The sequence below is a fragment of the Panthera pardus genome, unplaced genomic scaffold (genome assembly GCF_024362965.1).
Source record: "Panthera pardus isolate Hobbes unplaced genomic scaffold, ASM2436296v1 HiC_scaffold_16, whole genome shotgun sequence".
NCBI lineage: Eukaryota > Metazoa > Chordata > Mammalia > Carnivora > Felidae > Panthera > Panthera pardus.
This window is the reverse complement of record NW_026526721.1, coordinates 120,901,141-120,918,890: the sequence shown is the minus strand read 5'-3', so window position 1 is coordinate 120,918,890 and position 17,750 is coordinate 120,901,141. Positions and strand designations below refer to the sequence as shown.

The 17,750-nt window shown below is 45.5% G+C and overlaps 1 protein-coding gene across 5 annotated transcripts in view; it reads left to right on the top strand.

The window, feature by feature from the left end:
* Positions 1 to 964: 964 nt before the first annotated feature.
* LOC109260202 (uncharacterized) overlaps positions 965 to 17,750 on the top strand; it is a 52,877-nt gene continuing 36,091 nt past the window's right edge. Inside the window, exons 1-6 of one of the 5 annotated variants that reach the window (XM_053903763.1) lie at positions 965 to 1,435; positions 5,306 to 5,534; positions 6,825 to 6,977; positions 13,491 to 13,639; positions 16,403 to 16,543; positions 16,941 to 17,071. In XM_053903763.1, coding sequence (XP_053759738.1) covers positions 5,355 to 5,534; positions 6,825 to 6,977; positions 13,491 to 13,639; positions 16,403 to 16,543; positions 16,941 to 17,071 — 754 coding nt within the window. In that variant the 5' untranslated portion in view covers positions 965 to 1,435; positions 5,306 to 5,354. The other 4 variants (XM_053903761.1, XM_053903764.1, XM_053903762.1 and 1 more) reach the window with 4 other exon arrangements.

Genomic DNA, 17,750 nt, shown 5'->3' with positions numbered 1-17,750 from the left:
TACAACTAGCCCTGGAGGAGAAAGGACTATTTTCCATTTGCAGTTTACTGTGAATTAGTTTAATCCACTTTCTTTTTTAATTCATTCTTCCATTAAACATTCATTAAGAGCCTATTTTATATCCTAAGAGATAGATAGGTAATTTATTATTTGTTCTGGAGATCAGAAATCCCACATGGGTCTCCCGGAACTCAAATCAGGGATCAGCAGGGCTGGGTTCCTTTGTGGAGATTTGGAGAGAATCCATTTCCACAGCTATTCAGCTTCTACAAATTTTTTTTTTAACGTTTATTTTATTTTTGAGAGAGACAGAGTGTGAGCAGGGGAGGGGCAGGGAGAAAGCGAGACAGAATCCGAAGCAGGCTCCAGCTGTCAGCACGGAGCCGGATGTGGGGCTTGAACTCACAAACTGTGAGATCATGACCTGAGCTGAAGTTGGACGCCCAACCAACTGAGCCACCCAGGCGCCCCTCAGCTATTCAGCTTCTAGAGGCTGCGGAAATTCTTTGGTTCGCATCCCCCTTCCCGCATCTTTAAAGCCAACAACAGCCACTGGAGTCCTTCTCATTGCATGTCTCTGACCACAGGGGAGAAGTTTTCTGGGCCATGTGTTCTCAGACTCAGGTTATTAGATTCCTTGACCACCTCCTCCCTGCCCCCTCCCTCCCCCCCCCCCCCCCCCCCATCAAAGGTAACAGTCCTATCTCAAGGTCTGTAACTTTAATCAATCTGCAAAGTCGCTTTTGCTATGTAAGGTAAGAAATTTACTGGTTCCCAAGACTAGAACATGTAGATCTTTGGGGGCCTTTACTCTGTCCTTATATTTACAAGCCCCAAAGCCACTACCCACAGCCAGATTTCTTAAAATCCTTTTTCCTCCCCCATCCACTCCCTAACTGCAACTGCTTTCCCTTTGCCTCTTCAATATCTCCCCCCCTCCCCCCAAAAAAACCTCTGTCACAGCCCAGCCCTGAGCTGCCTCCTTTATCCTGGCGCCCCCTTCCTCCTGGGCCTGGGGAGGGGAAACCGCTCCAACAGGGAAGCGGGCTGCGGACGGGAGAGTCTCCTCGCGGGTGTCCGCGTGCAACCTTGGGGTGGGACGCAGCTACCTTTGGCGACCTCTGCCCCGCCCCAGGCCCTGCCGACGGCCAGGCACACACGGGTCCCCAACTTCTGTCTCCTCCTAGACCTCGTCCCTCGTAGCGCTACTGGCTGTGTCGACCTCGACCCGCGGCGAGGACACTAGGAGCTCTCGAAGCCCGAGCCCGAGCCCAGACCCCACACCCACGAACCCTGGAGGGAGCTTTCCCCCCGCCCCCTCGCGAGCCGCCCCCTCCAGCCCCCGCCCCGCGCCGCGCCCGCCGGCGGCCGTCTCCATGGCGCGGAGCGCACGCGGGAAGCCGGCCGGAGAGGGACGCGGGAACCCGGCGCCCGGGTGAGTGCGGGGCGCGGGCCGGCGGCGGGGTGGCTGCGTGGGCGGCCGGCATTCGGTCCGGGGAGTACGGAACTGGGGCGTGCAGCAGGAGCCCTGGAGGAGGGGGCAGAAAGCAGCCCCTCCTCGCCCCTCCCCCCACCCCCTGCCGCTCCTTATCCCCTGGGACTCCGGGGGGGGGGGGGGGGGGGGACCTGGGCTAGCGCAGACTCACCCTTCTCTCCTTCTATCTCGGGAAGGGTGGGCGCTCCTACCCCTACTGTCTCCCCCGCAACCCTCACCCCACGCCCCCAGCTCCCAGAGTCACGATTAGCACGGGGTGGGGCGCCTACCCTTAGGCCTCCAGTAAATATTCGTTAGGAGTCAGCCAGTCAAGGCGGGCCTTGAGCACCCAGGTACTTGCTAACTTGGGCCCCACAATACTGTCTATGGAAATGACAAAGAAATGCTCGTGATAAAATAGTAAGAGAAAAACTCAAGATTTCAGAAGGCCTTGCTGGAGTATTCATAGCATGTTCTCTGTGAAGCTTGTGCTCCTGTAAATACCCAGCGAAGGCTGGGGAGAAATACCTCATATTGTCAACAGTAAGTGATACTCTCCAGTACCAATCTTAGCTTGGCTGCCTTAACAAAGTACCATAGACCGGTGGCCTACACGACAGAAATCTATTTCTTACACTTCTGGAGGCTGGGAAATCCAAGATCAAGGTCCATTAAGGCAGGTTTCATTTTGAAGCCTTTTCTTGGCTTGTAGGTGGCAGCCGTTTCAAGGGAGAGAAAGTAAACTCTTTGGTGTCTCTTCTCATACGGGCACTAATCCCATCGTGGGAGTCCTGCCTTCATGACCTCCTCTGGCCGGTATCATCTCCCAAAGGCCCCCTCTTCATACACCATCACACTAGGGGTAGGACTTCAACATATGAATTTGGGGAGAGGGAGACAAAAACCCTCAGTCTGTAGCAGTACCTTTTAGGTGGTATGTTACAGTGGTTAAGAATTTGGGCTCTGGATGGGGCGCCTGGGTGGCTCAGTCGGTTGAGCAGCCGACTTCGGCTCAGGTCATGATCTCACGGTCTGTGAGTTCGAGCTCCGCGTCGGGCTCTGTGCTGACAGCTCAGAGCCTGGAGCCTGTTTCGGATTCTGTGTCTCCCTCTCGCTGACCCTCCCCTGTTCATGCTCTGTCTCTCTCTGTCTCAAAAATAAATAAACGTTAAAAATAATAATAATAATAAATTAATAAATAAATAAGTAAATACATAAATAAAAGAATTTGGGCTCTGGAACCAGGCTGCCTGAATTTGAATCCCCGCTGCGCCATTTACTAGTGTTTGCCCTTAAGCAAATCACTTCCCTCGCTTTGCCTCAGGTTTCCTGCCTGAGAATTCAGCATGTGCCAGGCTCTGTTCTGAGTATCCATCATGTATGAATTCCTTATTCCTCATAACAATTCTTTCTTTTCTTTTAAGATTGTTTTTTTTTAATGTTTATTTTTATTTATTTTTGAGAGACAGAGAGAGCGCAAGCAGGGAAGGGCAGAGAAAGAGAGAGGAACAGAGGATTCAAAGCGGGCTCTGTGTTGACAGCGTAGAGCCCTCTGCGGGCTTGAACCCAAGAACCCATGAGATCATGACCTGAGCCAAAGTCGGACACTCAACTGACTGAGCCACCCAGGCGCCCCTGTTCCTCATAAGAGTTCTTTATCATCAGCAGCCTCCCCACGTTACTGAAGAGAAAACTTTACATTTAATTTGCATTAAACCCTTACAAATACCAAAGAGTTTATTTTCCCACCATTTTTACAGATGGAGAAAATGGGGTTTGGGGAAGTGAAGTTGATACCCCCAATCACTCTACTAATAATTGACAGACACAGGATTCAAACTGGCTCCTCCTGCAACAAAGCCTGGGCTGCCCTCTCCAGATGCTTACCAAAAACAGTTTGGGGAGCCAACAGGCCCAGTCCTGTTCCCAGCCAGCGCAAGTCACTTCTTTCCCTTCCCAGGCTTCAAAAGGAGCACCCCTTTTAATGTAACATAATACACACATTTTTGGATAGTCTCTATCTGTAAACTTTCCCAAATGGGAAGTCTCTAATAATTCCCATAAACCTTTGTCTCTATGAATGCAGTTCAGAGTTGCAGCTGTTACCTTAAGTTATTGTAACCGAACCAATGTGAGTTGGATCCTTGGGGAGTCCCAGATACACCAGGTGGAGCTGCCGCACAAAGTAAACTTTATTTGCAGCACATAAGGAGATCACAGGACATAGCTTCCAAAGTGTGACTCCCAGGGATAGGGTGAATAAGTTCCTTTTGTTTAGGGTTAGGATGACTATTTAGTCGGGGAGACCTTGTCGTGGTATGTAGAGGTGGGCATAAGGTCACACATGCACCTGAAGGCAACATGCCTATACATACATTGCATGTTATGTAAATGAGGCTGAGGCTCTTTCTTGGGGGGAAATTTTAGTATTAAAATGAGGGAAAGGTAATTGCTTATCATCCCAGAGGTCACTCTGTGGTCCATGTGCACATCGAGCTGGGGGTTTAGCTCAGTCTGGGTGGGCTGGGGCGGTGGGAGGCGTTGCCAGGGCAGTCGCCATGCCCTGAGGGGTGGTTTCTGGTTTCATTCACCTGAGTTAAGAGGCAAGCTGGAAAGAAGGGCTTAAGGAAAAATATGAGGCAAACGTTGGTGAGTACAGGTTGGTGGGCAGTGAAAGTCAGGTCCTGGAGTCTAGCTGGTGGCATTATCACGTGGAGGAACCTTTCAAGGCTGAATAATTGAAAGGACAAATCAATACTGATTGGTTTCCTGTGCCCAACAAAATAATAATAACCTCAATAGTAATAATAAAGCCTATTGAGCACTTTCACTGCATACCAGGCGTTGTGCTAAGTGCTTTATTTATTTTTTTAAATGTTTATTTTAAAAAAATTGTTAACGTTTATTTACTTTTGAAAGAGAGAGAGATACAGAGCATGAGCGGGGGGAGGGGCAGAGAGAGAGGGAGACACAGAATCGGAAGCAGGCTCCAGGCTCTGAGCTGTCAGCACAGAGCCCGATGCGGGGCTTGAACTCATGAACCATGAGATCATGACCTGAGTCGAAGTCTGACACTCAACCGACTGAGCTACCCAGGCGCCCCAGTGTTTACTTATTTTTGAGAGAGAGGTAGAGAGAGAGGCAGAGAGAGAGGAAAACACAGAATCCAAATCAGGCTCCAGGCTCTGAGGTGTCAGCACAGAGCCAGACATGGGGCTCAAACTCGGGAACAGTGAGATCATGATCTGAGCTGAAGTCAACCGCTTAACCCACTGAGCCACCCAGGCCTCCCTATGCTAAGTGCTTTATAAATTTACCTTACTCAATCCTTGTGACAACCATAATCCATTTTACGGATGGGGAAATAGGGCTTGAAAAAGCTTCATAGAGTACCTAAAGCCAGTGAGTCAAGGGGTAGAGACAAAACTAAGATCCCGGTCTTGTACCCCTTCAAAGCCCATGTTCTTAACCACTATGGATATGCTGCCTCCAGGAAGTATGTCTATAAAGAGAACTATGCCATTTTAAAATCAGTATGTCTTTTCTAATATTTAATGCCCACCATTATTAATTGCATTCCTTTATAGCTGAGTTCCATGGGTTCTGCCCCCATTTTAAAGAATCTAGAAGAAAGAACATGAATCCATGAATATAGAAATTGGAAATTGAACAATTCTGCTCAACTGTCTCTATGTTGATTTTCCACTCCCATTTTAAGATACATGAGGCACTTTAAAATTTTCAGAGAAGGGTGTGCAGCAATATTTGCCAATTTTTAGTGGGGGAGGTGTGATCTGCTGCTTAAAAAGACTTGTATGTATTGGGTTTCAGGGCAAGTTACAATTTTCAGAATCCATATGGAATCTAACCCTGTAAGACAATGCCAAGAGAGAAAGAAGGAAAACAAAAAACTAAAGGAACACCCCTGCCCATCGTTCCAATTCTTCAAAAGTTCCTGAAGACATATCAGAAGCATTGTGCACAGACTCAGACATCTGTGTGTCCAGCCATCAAACAGGACTTGAAAACCAGCATCAACAACGAACAGATTCTCAGGAAAGTGAGTGTGTGGCCTCCTCTTCTTACTCTTCTCTGAAAGGAACTAAGGTTTACTCCTTAGGAACATGGGTCCTCAGAACTCTCCAGCCCAAACTGGTGGTGTCATCCCCTCTGCTTCCTGCCTGAATGAAGTCCAAAGCCTGCCTCCGGTACCCAGGCTATGTTCAGTACTTCTGCCTTCCTCCTCCTACCTCCAAATCTACCCATCCCAGTCCTGCAGCAGGCCTGCCTTTTCTCATACCACTTTACATCTGGAATAGCCAACCTGCCCCTCCCACTCTACATGGAAAGCCCAGCTCAAAAGCACCATTTTTGTCATCACTGCCCCTCTCCCTAGGTCTTTCTGATTCCTTCCTTTGCGTTGCTTCTCTGGACTCCCCCACACACCTCCCTGCTCATCCCAAATTCAGGAGCTTCTCAGAGCCATCGTTTTATGGTAAAATAATTACTACTTTATTTGTATTCTATACTTCTTATCATTAACCTCCACTACTTAATCATAAGAGTTAATTATAAGCCTTGTTCAAATTTATAGTCCCTTCAGCAATGTTTTCTAAACATTTTAAATTACAATCACTGTCAGAAATACAATTAACTTTGGGATGCCTGGGTAGCGCAGTCAATTAAGTGTCTGACTTTGGCTCAGGTCATGATCTTGTGGTTCGTGAGTTTGAGCCCTGAGTTGGGCTCTGCGTTGACAGCACAGAGCCTGGAGCCTGCTTCAGATTCTGTGCCTCCCTCTCTCTTTCTGCCCCTACCCCCCCTCTCAAAAATAAATAAATATTAAAAAAAAGAAGAAGAAGAAATACAGTTAACATCATGACCCAATATTAAGTACTGAGGTGAATCATAAGACTACAGGGGCTGTTTATGTCGGGTGGGTTGCTTTGGTTGGGTCTCCATTTTGATTTTGAGCATCACTAAAATAAAAGTCTCATGAGATGTTTATTCTTTACTACATAGGATACACTCAGATAATTTCTCTTCTATTTCATTCATTCAAGAAAGAAGAAAAGCTGGTTACAGCCTACTCAATTTATTTCCTAACCCAATAATGGGTAGTAACCTATTGGAAAAATCACTGCCCTGTGAGATTTTTCACGGGGCTTTGCATATGGCAGGAACTCCATAAGTTTTTGTTGAATTACCACCCCAATGCACATGTGATCCAAGGTTAATTACTATTTTAAATGTTCTAATGTTGTCTAATGACAATATTCTTTTCCTACATATTCAGATGCATGGACATGTCTTTATGATTCCCACCTGTAATTTTTTTCTGACACCCCAGTTTATGCTTGTAAGACCTGATGACTCCCCACCAAGCATCCTGCCAATTTCCTTGGAACCTTTGCTCATGACAATTCGAGATGAGTGCTACCTGCTGGGGAAAGAGATCTGTATCTGGGGCCTTCAGCTGAGTAACCCAGAGATTGCCAGACTGGTGAGTCATGCGTTTTAAAAATATTCCTTCAATTAAACTTAAAATTGAATATAAACATAATATATCTGTATTCCAGCTATAGTTCATTTGGTTATTGACTGATATGCTACAAGCTTTTCTTTTAAAATTTCTTTTAATGTTTATTTATTTTTTGAGACAGAGAAAGACAGAGAATGAATGGGGGAGGGTCAGAGAGAGGGAGACACAGAATCTGAAGCAGGCTCCAGGCTCTGAGCTGTCAGCACAGAGCCCGACGCGGGGCTCGAACTCACGGACCGTGAGATCATGACCTGAGCCGATGTCGGACATTTAACTGACTGAGCCACCCAGGTGCCCCTATAAGCTTTACTTTAAAAAAACATGTATTTTTTAAATGTATATTTATTTTTTTTGAGAGAGAGAGAACACAAGCAGGAGAGGGGCAGAGAGAGAGGGAGAGAATCCCAAGCAGGCTCCACGCTGTCAGCACAGAGCCTGATGTGGGGCTTGATATCACAAACCCATGGGATCATGACCTGAGCCTAAGTCAAGAGTGGGATGCTTAACCAACTGAACCACCCAGGTGCCCCAAAACAATGTGTATTTTTTTAAATAAATTTTTTAATGTTTATTTTTGAGAGAGAGAGAGAGAGAGAGAGAGAGAGAGAGCATGCGAGCAAGTGGGGGAAGGTCAGAGAGAGGGAGACACAGAATCCAAAGCAGGCTCCATGCTCTGAGCTGTCAGTGCAGAGCCCGACACAGGGCTCAAACCCACGAACCGCGAGATCATGACCTGAGCTAACGTTGGACACTGAGTTGACTGAGCCACCCAGATGCCCCCCAAACAATGTATTTTTAATGAAGCATTTCAAACTTATGTAAACGTGCAAAAAATAAAAAAGAAATTATGGTATATTCATATAGTAGGAAACTGTATAGCAATGAAAATACATCAACTACAGCTATGCAAAAACAAAATAGGATGACTCTCATAAGCCTAATGTACAAGTGAAGAAAGACACAAAAGAATACATGCTATATGTTGCATTTTATAAAGTTTAAAAACAGGTAAAACTATAATGTTTGACTTTATAAAATTACTTTTAGGGAGGAAAAAGGAGGTAGAAATTGGGAGAGGACATTAGTGCCCATTTTTCTAGTTTCTTGACTATTGGAAAATGCCTTGTTTTATGTCATTGAATGTGTTAAACTTCTCATCTGTGTCTAATAGTTTCAATAATCTGAATTATTTTGGAGTCTGATACTGCTGACTGGCTTCTGCTGGCTCCTACTCATGGGACATTTCTTCATGTGTTTTTGTGATTTCTTTTGTACTAGAAACTCATATTTCCTGGGGAAAGAGTTGAGGCAATTCCTTGAGCTCTGATTTGAAGATAGAATTCTCCCAGAGGGTTTGCATTTGCTTCTGCCACACACTCAGGGTGATACTAAATTACTCAGGGCTATACTAAATTACTAATTTTTTTTAAGTTATTTATTTTTTGATGGCAGGGGGAAGGACAGAGAGAGAGAGGGACTCCCAAGCAGGCTCTGATCTGACAGGGCTCGAACTCACGAACCTTGAGATCATGACCTGAGCCGACGTCATTTGCTTTAACCCACTGAGCCACTCAGGTGCCCCAAATTAATACATTCTTGATCTGAGGTCTCTGAACCATCCAGGTGGTATCAGTTCAGTGTGCAAATACCTGTGTTAAGACTAGCTTGTGAGTTCATAGTGGGTATATTTTTTTCTGTGTAGTCAGGCACAGTTTGAGAGGCAGTTTTCCCTGGGGAAAGAAGAGTTAGGTTTCTTTCTAGTTCATCCTTAGTCTAAGGACGTAGTGCAGTAGCTCACTTTTATGTTTGGGGCCATACCTTTATGCAGCATTTCCTCTCAGACTCCTCACCTCCAGTGGCCTTGGGCTTTATCCTTGTCCCCTGGACTACCTGATCCATGAAAAGCAAAACTTGACTCTGCTGCTTCACTGATGCTCTCAAACGGAAAGCTGGCTTCAGTGCCCTGCAAATCTCCCTAGGTTCCCATTTTCTCTCATGCACCGACCTTTGGGTATTCCTCACCAACCTGCCAATTGACACATTTTAAAAAGATATTTTTAAAACTCTGAGAAGAAAGCATAGAGGAAAAGCTTCATAATGTTGGACTTGGCACTCATTTCTTATATATGACACTAAAAGCATAGGAAACAAAACTAAATGATTTGGACAAAAAAATTTTCAACTTGCGTGCATCGAAGGACACAGTGAAGTGAAAAGACAACACGCAAAGTAAGGAAAAATAATTGCAAATCATGTATTTGATAAGGGGTTAGTATTCTGGATGTATAAAGAACTCCTACAATTCGACCACAACAAAAAACAAACAACTGATTTAAAAATGGGCAAAAGACTTGAGTACACTTTCTCCAAAGAAGGTATACAAATGAACAATAAGCACACAAAAAATGTTCACCATCACTAATCTTTGGAGAAATGCAAGTCAAAACTACATTGAGATACTACCTCAGGTCAAATAGTATGGCATCTGTCAAAAAAAGCAGAATAGAATGGGTTGACATGATGTGGAGAAATTGGAAAATTTGTACACTATTGGCAGGAATGTGCATTGGTGCAGCCACTATGGGAAATGGGATGGAAGTTCCTTAAAAAAATTAAAAATAGAATTACCATATGATTCAGCAATTCCACTTCTGGAGATATACCCAAAAGAATTGGAAGCAGGACCTCAAAGAGATATCTGTACGCTCATCTTCATGGTTGCATTATTCACAATAGTCAAAGGTGGAAGCAACCCAAATGTCCATTGGCAGATGAATGGAGAACAAACTGTGGTGGATACATACAATGGAATATTATGCAGCCCTACAAAGGAAGGAAATTCTGACCCATGCTACAACGTGCATGAACCTCGAAGAACTTATGCTAAGTAAGAGAAGTCAGTCACAAAAGGACAAATATTATATCCTTCCCCTGTATGAAGTACCCAGAGTAGTCAAACTCGTAGAGACACAAAATATAATGGCAGTTGCCGGAGGTTTGGAGGAGGGGAGAATGGGAGTTATTTTTTAATGGGTATAGAGTTTCAGTTTTACGAGATGAAAAAACTTCTGGAGGTGAATGGTGTTGAGGGTTGCACAACAATGTGAATATACTCAATGCCATTGAACTGTACACTTAAAAATGGTTAAGATGGGGGCATCTGGGTGGTTCAGTCGGTTAAACATCTGACTTTGGCTCAGGTCATGAGCAGGACTTTGGCTCGTGAGTTCAAGTTCCATATTGGGTCCTTCCCCAGCTTGTGCTCTCAGTCTCTCTCAAAAATAAATAAACGTTAAAAAAAATGGTTAAGATGGTAAATTTTTTAAATGTTTATTTTTGAGAGAGAGAACGGGAGTGGGGGAGGTGCAGAAAGAGAGGGGGACAGAGGATCCTGAGTAGGCTTCACAATGGCAGAAGTGGAGCTTGAATCTATGAACTTACTAGGTCATGATCTGAGCCAAAGTCAGCTACTTAACCGACTGAGCCACCCATGTGCCCCTAAGATGGTAAATTTTATTGTGTATTTGACCGCAATTAAAAAATAAATTTTAAAAAGTTATCTTAAATACAGAACCAGAATTTTTAGTTGTTTTTATTAAAAGGGTCAGTCCATTTAAGCAGGAATAGAACGCTGTCCATCCATGCATATTACAAGTGATCGTTAAAAAAAAAGTGATCCTTAACAGTTCTTTAAAATGTAACCCTCTTGGTCACCTGGAGGCTGCTGAGGAATTCTGTGGTAGATGGCTGTGGTCTTGCCCACAGCAGTGCTGGTGCCCCAGGGAGTGACACTGTAAACCACTGGCCGAGATCTTTAGGACGTGGTCAAGAGCCTATTTTGCACAGACCAGTGTTACCATAGGCAGTGACATGCCACATTGCCTCCTTGGTCAGAAACACAGCTTGAGAAATCCAATCCAGCACTTAAACTAGGTGTTTTCTCATTAAAGAGGCCTCAAGCACCAGCTCTCTATAGTTAAGGCTGCAAGGGCTTTTATATTCTCAACCGACATATAAATTTGGAATGTTATCTCTGACCAACATGTCATTACCTCAAGAAACCCTAAATCCTCCAAACCCCACCAAAGCCTCTTTTAAGTTTAAATGCTGAGCTGAAGAAATCCTTAAGTTGTGGTGATTCTAATTGCTAAAAGGTGGCCTTTGTGATTTATAGCTTTAAGTACCTTCTCCAGTTAGGTAGGGATTTAATTGTCACTGGAATCCTGTTACCACAAGAAATGGCCTTCCCATAGATCTCTCCATTCAGGAGACTGAGAGAACTTGAGATGGTTCCAAATGTTCACGTGTTGCCCCCGGTCCTGTGGCTTCACCATGAAAAGCACCTCATTGCTGAATTTACACAGTCTAGTTCTGCGTAGACCTCTAAATGCTAATATCTGGGGACACCTGGGTGGCTCAGTCAGCTGGGCGTCCGACTTCATCTCAGGTCATGATCTCAAGGTTCATGAGCTCAAGCCCGACGTCGGGCTCTGTGCTGACAGCTCAGAGCCTAGAGCCTACTTCTGATTCTGTGTTTCCTCTCTCTCTGCCCCTCCCCTGCTCACAGTTCCTCTCTCTCTCTCTCTCTCTCTCTCTCTCTCTAAAATAAATAAACATTAAAAAAAAAATCCTAATATCTGTAATAATGGCTATCACTTGTTTAGGAGATAATTTAACTATTATAATTTTGCCTAATTGTAAGAAGATTGGCATAGCGATAGTTATCTACTAAAAAAAATACAACTGTTACAGGATTTTTTTTTACCTCAATACCCAGGATTCCTTGTCGCTTTGAGGAATGAAGAAGGGGACACAGAGTAAAATGAGCAGCAGGCAAAAGTATAAGATCAGAAAGTAAGAATAGTAGGAAAGCTCTTTTTGCAGAGAGGGAGCATTTGAAAATAAATACCCCCAACTATAGGCAAGGGTCTTTGTTTTTTAAGGGTTTGGTCAGTGCCCCCTCCCCTTCCCCCTTGTTCCTTGCCAGGTTCCACCCTTACTCGCTGGATAGCTCTAGGTGCTGGGCTGTCCCTTCCAGATTGGCTTCATTCCATTGTGTGAGGAGTCAGAGCGGTCTTACTGTCCCTCAGATAACATAAATTTTATGGTTTATTTAGTTTCGTTAGGTATTTTGATTGTCCAATTCCTGAGGGGAACCTGAAGGGCAGTAGGTGGTGTTTGTTACATTCTTAAGAGGAACTTTATGCCTGAGCGAGTTTGCTGTGGTCAGATACTCCCAGCATTGTTCCAAAATATGTGTTTTTACCCCACCCAGGGACCTCAGGTCCTAACCTTTCCTTCTCTGCCTATTTTATCCTATCTCCCTATCATACAACCATAGGAAAATAAATTTGTTGGTTAGAGTATCAACATCTGTATTAGTCTGCTGGGGCTGCCATAACAAAGTACCACAGATTGCAGGGGTTAAACAACAGAACTTTCTTTTCTCACAGTTATGAAGGCTTAGAAGTCTGAGCTCAGGGTGTCAGCAGGGTTGGCGTCATTGAAGGCCTCACTCCTTGGCCTGTAAATGGCCACTTTTTCCCTGTGTTTTCATGTTGCCTCCCTCTCTATACGTGCCTGTGTCCAAATATCCTTTCCTTATAAGAAAGTCAGTCATATTGGGTAAGAGCCCACCCTAATGACCTCATTTCAAATTCATACCTCCTTGAAGACCTTTTTCCAAATGCAGTCACATTCTGAGGTACTAGGGGGTAAGACTTTGGCATATGAATGAGGGGAATGACGCAATTCAGCCCACAGCATCTAAAAAGATATGCTGCAGTATATCTCATCACGGAGCGGCATTTCCCATTTAATTCTTCATAGTCTGCCTTTAAAAAAATTTTTTTAACATATATTCATTTTTGAGAGACAGAGAGAGAGAGAGACAGAGCATGAGTGAGGGGGAGGCAGAGAGAGAGGGAGACATAGAATCCGAAGCAGGCCCCAGGCTCCGAGCTGTCAGCACAGAGCCCTACGCGGGCTCGAACTCATGGACCACAAGATCATGACCTGAGCCAAAGTCGGACACTTAACCAACTGAGCCACCCAGGCGCCCCTAGAGTCTTCCTTTTAATTTTTTTTTTTAATGTTTATTTATTTTTGAGACAGAGAGAGACAGAGCATGAATGGGGGAGGGTCAGAGAGAGAGGGAGACACAGAATCGAAAGCAGGCTCCAGGCTCTGAGCTGTCAGCACAGAGCCCGACGCGGGGCTCGAACTCACAGACCGTGAGATCATGACCTGAGCCGAAGTCGGATGCTTAACCGACCAAGCCACCCAGGCGCCCCTAGAGTCTTCCTTTTAAAGGGAAATTATTTTATCTTCATGTCACTTTCTCCTTGGACATTGGAAAGTTGTCTTAAAGGCAAAAATGTTGGGGTAATTAACGTAATCAACTTTTAAGAAACATTAAAACACAGAGCGTATTTGTCTTCATTGTGTAAGCCCTTTCTCACCTCACGTTCTTAGGCTTCACTTCTGGAATTGAAGGGGCGCACCACCTGCCCATTTACCACCCTGGAACTCATTGACTGCAGGATGGATCTGTGGTCTCTGCAGAGACTGGGCAGGGCTCTGCCATGCAGCTATTTGCATTCTCTTGTCCTGGATTACTGCAGGTGAGTTTGGAAGGTAGAGTTCCTTCAGGGCTCTGACTGCTGAGGGAGGCAAAGGTAAGGAGCTCAGGGTCCCGGTTCCTTGTGGCTCATCAGGTCATCACAACTCAAAAACCTTCTTAGAACTAATGTTTCTGAGTAAATGTCAGGGTTCTCTAAAGGATTCTTCCTTCCTTCCTCCCTCCCTCCCTCCCTCCTGCCCTTCCTTCTTATTCATTTATTCTTTTAACAAATATTTATTGATGGCTTGTTTTTGCAAGACACTGTGCTCAGTGCTAAAGAAGATACAAATATATATAAAGCAATGCCACTGTCCAAGGAAGTCCTCTGTATAGTGGAAGAGAGGAGATATGCTCTTGATTATGTATAATGGAAGGTAGATCACAAAGGATGTCCGTATAAATTTTTTTTAATTATTTTTTTATTTTTTACAGAGAAGGAGAGCACATGTGCATGGGGCAGAGGGACAGAGGGAGAGGGAGAAAGAGAGAGAATCTCAAGCACACTCCATGCTCAGTGTGGAGCCCAACATAGGTCTCAATCCCATGACCCTGGGATCACACCTAAGCCAAAATCGAGAATCAGATGCCCAACCCACTGAGCCACCCAGGTGCCGGGTTTGTATAAATTTTAGTCGTGGTTTGGATAAGGGAAACCACGATTCCCTAAGGGACAAGTCATTAGTCACCAGCAGAGGAGGTGGGAGGAGAGGTGTGGTGCTAGGGAAGAAAGAGGAAGTCTTTCGAGGGCTATGGCACCAGGCTGTCAGGAGAGAGGGAGTAATAATAATAATGATAATACCAGCTAATTTTTATTGAGCGCTGTGTGCCAAGTACAGCACATGGATTATCTCATTTATTCTGCCGACAATAGATAGATATATACCGTTACATATGGACATATGATATATGACAGACGTTTATCATTTCTATCCCTTGACTATAGATGAGCAAAGACTCAGGGGATTAATTGGCTTGTTCCAGGCATTCACCTCTTAGGGATAGAGCCTAGATGTGAATCTAGCTGGCTGAATCGGAGCCCACTTCTGATCCGTGATACTAGATTGCTGGGGGGTCTATAGTTTGCCATCCGTAAATAATTTCAAGCTGCTTGTGTGATGTGGGGTAGGTCCTGCAACCTCTCTGACCTATGAGGTGATCTCTTCCACTTCCCAAGTCTTTGATTCTGTGACTCTTCTTCTGGAGCCAGGTAGGGTCCTGTACTCAGAAGGCCAGTGGGTTGTGAAGTGAAAGAGATGATTCGTGCCTGACAAATGGGACCACAGCGACACAAAGGCCCCTTTAAAGAACTAGGGTCTTATTAGGGCCCTGGTGGTGACAGTGGACAAGTCTCCAGCAAAAGCTGAGGAGAAGGACTATCTCTGGAGGTTCTCCATGTTTCTGAAAAGCTTGGAGGAACCTGAGTCAGGGTCTCCTAACACAGGACAGCAGAAAGCCAGTGCCCTCAGGACACCCTGCAGTGACTGAAGACTGACTTGGGAGTCTCCCAGCTTCCCGCACTGCACTAGACAGACCCAGCCCTGCTGCTGAGACCCCTCTAGACTCCAGCTCCTCCATTGGTGGGGAGAGAGAAGGAAGAAAGAGGGAATCCTCCTCTTGAGAAAACACCATATTTTAATTGTTGTTTAATATGTTAACACCATATTTTAATAGTTGAAATCCTGCTGCTGCCAAGACTCCTGGAGTTGTCAGTGTTGGGTGGTTGGGAATCACCACTGGTGAAATGGTAGGTTACGGAGGGACTGGAGTTCTTTCCTCCTATTTTCCCTGAGGCTGTGAACTCCACCAGGCAGGATGTCCTTCTTTCTCATACACAGCTACACCCCCACACCCACCACGGTAGCCGCCCACCGTAATTACTTATTGGATAAACTAGTAAATTTAAGAAGTTGTTTCTGTTAATACGACTCACCTCATTGGAAAGGTCAAGCCTTGACATTCCAAATTCCCTGGAGATATCCTTTTACCTCACTGATGCTCAGTTTCCTGACCTGATACCTGCACCCAGGGGCTGTGCTGGCATGATGCTTGTGCCTTCTCTCTGCAAACTCCAAGGACTGGGTGGCACAAGGTGAGGAGCAGCATGAGGCCAGGAAGGAGGGCCAAGAGGTTGAACTTTCCTGAACCTGCTCTGGACATACTTTTTTTTTTTTTTTTTTTTTTTTAATGTTTATTTTTGAGAGAGAGAGAGTCAGAGCACAAGCAGGGGGGCACAGAGAGAGAGGGGGACACAGAATCCAAATCAGGCTCCAGGCTCTGAGCTGTCAGCACAGCGCCCGTCACAGGGCTTGAACCTACAAACCATGAAATCTTGACCTGAGCCGAAGTCGGATGCTTAACTGACGGAGCCACCCAGGCGCCCCTGCTCTGGACGTACTTTAAAAGGCTCCCTTCTTACACAGCCTCCTGCTGCTGGAGTCTTCTCAGACCCCTTCACTCCTGTCAGCTGGGCAATCTCTCCTGTCTTCAGGATCCAGAGCTTGCTCTCCATCTGCTCCTTTGGGTATTTCAAACCATGCTCTGCTCCCTTTGCCCATGAGTCAAACTCTGGGTCCCCCTTCCTCCACATGCAGGCTGTCCCCATCAGTCACCCAGCCCACCCCCGTAGCCACCCCGGCTGTGGAAGCCCAAAGTGGGGGTTGGCAAAATCTGATCTGCCTTGGGGGGTCAGGGAGTGCCTTAAAATGAATAATCCAACAGGTGACATAGGTTTTAAAAGTCACTATTTGTTCCCATTTCTTTCTAGATTTGGAAATGAAGAAATTGAGAGTATTTTCTCAGGCCTGGAGAACAACCAAAGGCTTCAGGTCCTCAGTCTGCGCTACTGTGGTCTGGGGCCACAAAACGGGCCACGGCTGGGCTCCATCATATGCCAGAGCTCCATTTGGTGAGATGCGTCCCCTGCTCCCCTCCTGCTTCTGGCTCTGTTCTGTCTTGAGTTGTATAATCAGCTTGTTTACAGAGTCTACGAACCCATGAATTCCCCTGAGTTTTCACGATGTTTTTAGTCATCTTTTTCTACTGTCTAGTTATTTTTGTTTTCTTTTTCTTAACTGCAAGAGAAAGATCCTTTAGTTACATTTAAGAATCAAGGGTAACATGCTAAACGCATATCTTTGGCCCGATGACATGGTCATTAGGTCTATTTTTGACGATGTGGTCTGCTATCTGTTATGATTATTTATTATTTTGTAACCAGGTCTATTATGAGGTAAGACCTCAAATCCAAATTTGAGGAAGTGAAAATAATATCAGGTGAACAGTGTATTTCACCTCTTCCCCAGTGAGCTGCACCTGGATGGCAATTACTTACAGTGTTCTGGAGCCCTGGCTCTCCTCAGACCCATAGCAGAGTACGCAGAGATGCAGGGGAAAGACCAGCCAGACACCAGGAACTCCCCTCAGCAGCTGCAGGGTAAGTGCTGGGGAACTTCGCTCAACACTCTTTGGGACCACCTAAAGAAGGAAACTGCTTTGTGATTAAAGTGACCTTTCCTTGGGTGCCTGGGATGGCTCAGTCGGTTAAGTGTCCACCTTTGGCTCAGGGCATGATCTCATGGTTCGTGAGTTCAAGCCCCATGTCGGGCTCTGCGCTGACAGCTCAGAACCTGGAGCCTGCTTCGGATTCTGTGTCTCCCTCTCTCTCTCTGCCCCTCCCCACTTGTTTGCGCGCTCTCTCTCAAAAATAAACATTTTTTAAAAAGGGACCTTTCCAGTGGTCAGTGGAAATCCTTCTTCCTGAGTATGCATGAGAGTAGAATAACGGACCCCCAACAATGTCTTTGTCCTCAGAACCTGTGTTGGTGTTAACCTCACATGGCAAAAGGGACTGTGCAGATATGATAAAGTTGAGGACCTTGAGATGGGGGCTTATACTGGATCATATGGGTGGGTCCAGTGTAATCAGGGGATCTTTGCAAGAGGGTGGCAGGAGGGTCAGAGCCAGAGAGGAAGAGATTGACCATGGAAGGAAAGGTTGGAGTGATATGAGGAAAGGGCCAGCAGCCAGGAAATGTAGGTGGCCTCTAGGATCTGGAAGGAGCAGGGCAATAGATTCTTCCCCAAAGCCACCAAAAGTCACGCAGTCCCCCAAA